The sequence below is a fragment of the Populus euphratica genome, unplaced genomic scaffold (genome assembly GCF_000495115.2).
Source record: "Populus euphratica unplaced genomic scaffold, PopEup_1.0 scaffold87.1, whole genome shotgun sequence".
NCBI lineage: Eukaryota > Viridiplantae > Streptophyta > Magnoliopsida > Malpighiales > Salicaceae > Populus > Populus euphratica.
In genome coordinates this window covers 135,216-139,230 of record NW_011499900.1, presented here as the reverse complement: position 1 = coordinate 139,230, position 4,015 = coordinate 135,216, and the positions used below count along the sequence as shown (strand labels likewise).

At 34.2% G+C, this 4,015-nt stretch overlaps 1 protein-coding gene across 1 annotated transcript; it reads left to right on the top strand.

The window, feature by feature from the left end:
• The first annotated feature begins 224 nt into the window (after positions 1-224).
• Positions 225-3,746, top strand: LOC105132601 (F-box protein PP2-B10-like). Its single transcript, XM_011036178.1, has 3 exons — positions 225-543; positions 2,095-2,216; positions 3,096-3,746. Exons 1-3 carry the CDS (start codon positions 271-273, stop codon positions 3,493-3,495), a joined length of 795 nt encoding a protein of 264 aa, XP_011034480.1. The 5' UTR covers positions 225-270; the 3' UTR covers positions 3,496-3,746.
• The last annotated feature ends 269 nt before the right edge of the window (positions 3,747-4,015 follow it).

Genomic DNA, 4,015 nt, shown 5'->3' with positions numbered 1-4,015 from the left:
TCACAAAATACTATAGATTGATATAGAATTTTTCTATATAATTTTTTTATATTTTTTTAAAATTTTCTTTATTTATTTTATTTTTTAATATTAAATTAATTTAAAATTTATCTTTATAATTTGATTTTTTAAAAAAAATATTATGAATTATAATAATATTTTTTTATACAATATGTTTTTATTTTTATTATATATTTATGAAAACGCCTAAACATGCCGGCAGCGGGCATATATGTGGTGTCGGAACGTTTGGAAAAAACACGAAAGAAGATGGATATGTCCCAAGTTCTGCCAGAGGAGTGCCTACCCCACATCATTTCCTTCACATCGCCGCGGGATGCTTGCCGATCTGCTCTGGTCTCTCGTAACTTCCAGTCAGCCGCAGATTCTGATGCCGTTTGGAGAGGATTTCTGCCCTCCGATCATGTTGAAATTATATCCTCCTCGCCAGCCTCATCATCCTCGCAGCTAACCACTTTATCCAAGAAGGAACTTTACTTCCATCTTTGTAAAAACCCTATCCTCATCAACAATGGTATCATGGTAAGGATGATTCTGCTTTATCTGTGTAATAGAATTGGTGCCGGAATTATGTGCGAGTCAGGTTACAACAAAAATTATGACAGCGTCCCTGCAATTATTGAGGGATAAATGTTAATTTACAAGGGAAAAAGAGAATATATAAAGATTACAAGAAATTAAATTAAGATTAAAATTCATTACATTAGTGAGACCTGTTAGGTTGGTTGCCATTAATGTGCAACAACCATTTGCTATTGCACCAACCATGTGCACTCATCCAAGATGTCAAAGGTTGGCAGCCACCATTGTTGAAGAAGAGTTGGAGTTGGCAGCCACCTTTGTTGAAGAAAAGCCTCCATGAATGCCTATAAATAGAGGCATATGCAAGAGAGCAAAATGAGTGAAGAGAATTATGAAAATGTGAAGAGGCTAAATGTTAATTTACAAGGGAAAAAGAGAATATATAAAGATTAAAAGAAATTAAATTAAGATTAAAATTCATTACATTAGTGAGACCTGTCTCGTCAAGATTCATCATGGTAATAGCAAAACACAGTAGCCTCAAAATTACACCGATCAACCTCGTTGTATGCATCAAAAGACACCAACAATTGAAGAGAGAGGAGATTTTTATTAATGAAGGGCAATTTTTATTTTCTAATAATTAATAAATATATCTTATTTATTCTGAAAAAAAAATTATCAAGTAAAGACCTTTAATTAGTGTCCAAATTGATCGTTTGCTCTAACTGGCTCCGGATGAAAGAACCTAAAGATGTAGAATAAACAGTAGAATGAATAAGAAGAACTACTGAAAAAAGCAATGGAAGGTACACAAAAGAGTTGGTCATTTTGTTGTGTTGAACAACCCCCATCCAATCCCTATTAATACAAGAGTGTTGGGATTAAAATTGATGCATGAATTAGTTTTGTTAATTAGCAATCAATTCATGTCTCTTCATTTACCGTCATTATTCGAAAGTATTTTTTCAGCTTTAGTTCATGAATTCATAAAAAATAATTTTTTGGACTGAAAAATCATTTTATAGTTAACCCAATTCCAAATTAGTGTGCATATGCGATTTACATTTCACGTAGTATAGAGCCTTTATCCTCTGCAATTTAGCTTTTTAAATTGAATTAATTTTTCATTAATCTATAATTGATTTTAGACATGTTAAACTTCTATATTAAGGTATTTATGTTGAAGAAAGTTTTCAACAAAATCTCAATCGCAAATGTGAATAAACCTGCAATTAATTTGACCTTTAACCATGTTTTAAACCAATTTTCAACATAAAAAATACATCCTAAAAGGTTTTTTCTTGATGTTTATCATATCTTTAAAAGTATATTTTTTATTTGTGTTTGTGGTATTGCAAATGAGTTCCCCCACCCAAGAAAAATATCGTAGCTCCGCCACCGTGTGTCCCCTGCATTCAATTAGTTGCACAAGTTTAGGAGGTTTAGCTAGTCATGTTTCAGTGGAGTATTGGTTTTTTCTTTTGCTCCTGTTCTACTATGATGATCTTAGACGTTCCTTTGTTTTTTTTTAAAAAAAACTTAAAATAGAGCTTTGCACTAGAGAAGCATGGTGGGAAAAAATGCTACATGATTGGAGCAAGAGGACTTTCAATTACCTGGGGAGATACACCTACATATTGGACATGGAAACCCTTACCAGATGAGTCTAGGTTTGCTCTCTCTCTCTCTCTCTCTAATTTTACTGATGTGTTTACCAGATGATGTTTTGCACATAGCTAGTCAAGAACTAAATGAGGTTCTTAGATATATGTAGACAGACTTGTGAAGTTTATGATGGGAAAAGTTTTTTTTCTTCAGTAGTATGGTTGCTGTTGTTGAACATAATGGAGGATCAATGTCTTCACCTTTATAACCAAAAACAAATACGAGTGATGCTGACTTCTCATAAAAAAATATAGATTGCAAGCTATATATAGATCATCCTAGAAGGATGATCTATATGTTTTCCAAAGCAGTGCTGGCCATCCTAGACGGATGCAAGCACTGGCTGCTCTTTACTAGCCACCGCCATTATTGCCACTGTCCTTGATCTGCTTTTCTTGATCCCTAACCCCTACGCTTATTTGCTAACTTTATTGTGTATTTGTGTCCCAGTCGTTACAAAAGATTATAATTGCCTAATGCCTACTAGATTAACCAAACTTCAGCCTGAGCTCCTTGTTTTCTCCCTGAACTTCACATATAGGAAATTTCCTCCAATGAAATTGCTGGGCTATTATGTTGGCCGACTACTGTAGTCGGTACAAGTGATTATTTAGACCAAATAACTTTTTTGTCAGAGAAGGAAAGCATTTTTCTTCTCTTTCAGAACTTAAAAGGTTCATGAATGATAACAAAGAAAAGAAATCAAATGTTGCTGGTAGTTTTCTGCATTAATTAATGTGCGCAAAGGAGGTCATCTTCGAATCCGAAATCCATGAGCCCATCAGTGTACATTTTAAATCTTTTATTTCCTTGTTAGTTTTCTTCATTGAAATTCTAATTTGTCATTTTCACAGCCATATTGCTCTGTGATAATGGATTTATAGGTTCTCTGAGGTGGCCGAGCTTAGGTACGTGTGGTGGCTTGATGTCAGGGGGAGAATAGATGCTAAAATCTTTTCTCCCAAAACAACCTATGCAGCTTACCTTGTGTTTAAGCTGACTGATTCCACAAGTGGTTTTGATAAGAGACTTGTTGAACTGAGTGTCAACTTTGAAGAAAGTGTGGGCGAGGAAAAGCTCCATGTGTTCCTCGATGCCCGTCCAGACTACGATATGTCTCGGGAGAGAAGCGATGGGTGGATGGAGATTGAGATGGGTGAGTTTTTCTATGACAATGAAGACGATGGCAGCGTGGTCGCTTATCTAAGGGAGGTTGATAATTACACTACCAAGTGTGGTCTCATTATTGAAGGAATTGAGTTTAGGCCTAAAGAGGGTAGATGAATTCCCAGCCACATGATCCATTGCATTTGTAGCGCACTACTCCTATCAGCTTTTGGCCTCCATATCCCTGAAATTAAATTATGTACTGCCTGTAGAACTCTATCCAGTCCTGCATCAAATATATATATATATATGAGGTTGATTACATGGTAGAGTTCAATATTTGTTCAGGTTTTGTTTTACGTGCTTTGATGGCTTTGTATTCCTGAGACTCAACTTTATTTTTGTTTAAAAAACGTTTACTTGTTCTATGTTTTATATTTACAAAAAAAAAGAAAAAAGTGATACAGTTTTTTTTTTTTTTTACATTTTTATTTGCTTATTTCATGTTAAATCAGTTACCAAGTTCAATCTTCATTATTGACAAAAAAATTCTCCATCGACAGTATTTTCTAGTTTTCTTTAGTACTCTTATAAGAGGATAAAAAATTAATTTTAACAATATCGAAATTAAGAATAATAATAAAAAATAAAGTAGACAGAGCCAGAACCGCAGTGGGTGGTCTCAGATGCGGTCCAA

Excerpts from the sequence above, each read along its gene's own strand:
- LOC105132601 (XM_011036178.1), top strand. The coding sequence starts at position 271 with ATGGATATGTCCCAAGTTCTGCCAGAGGAGTGCCTACCCCACATCATT. Across the intron at positions 544-2,094 it reads TCATCAACAATGGTATCATG|AGCTTTGCACTAGAGAAGCA; the intron begins GTAAGGATGATT and ends AACTTAAAATAG. Across the intron at positions 2,217-3,095 it reads CCCTTACCAGATGAGTCTAG|GTTCTCTGAGGTGGCCGAGC; the intron begins GTTTGCTCTCTC and ends ATGGATTTATAG.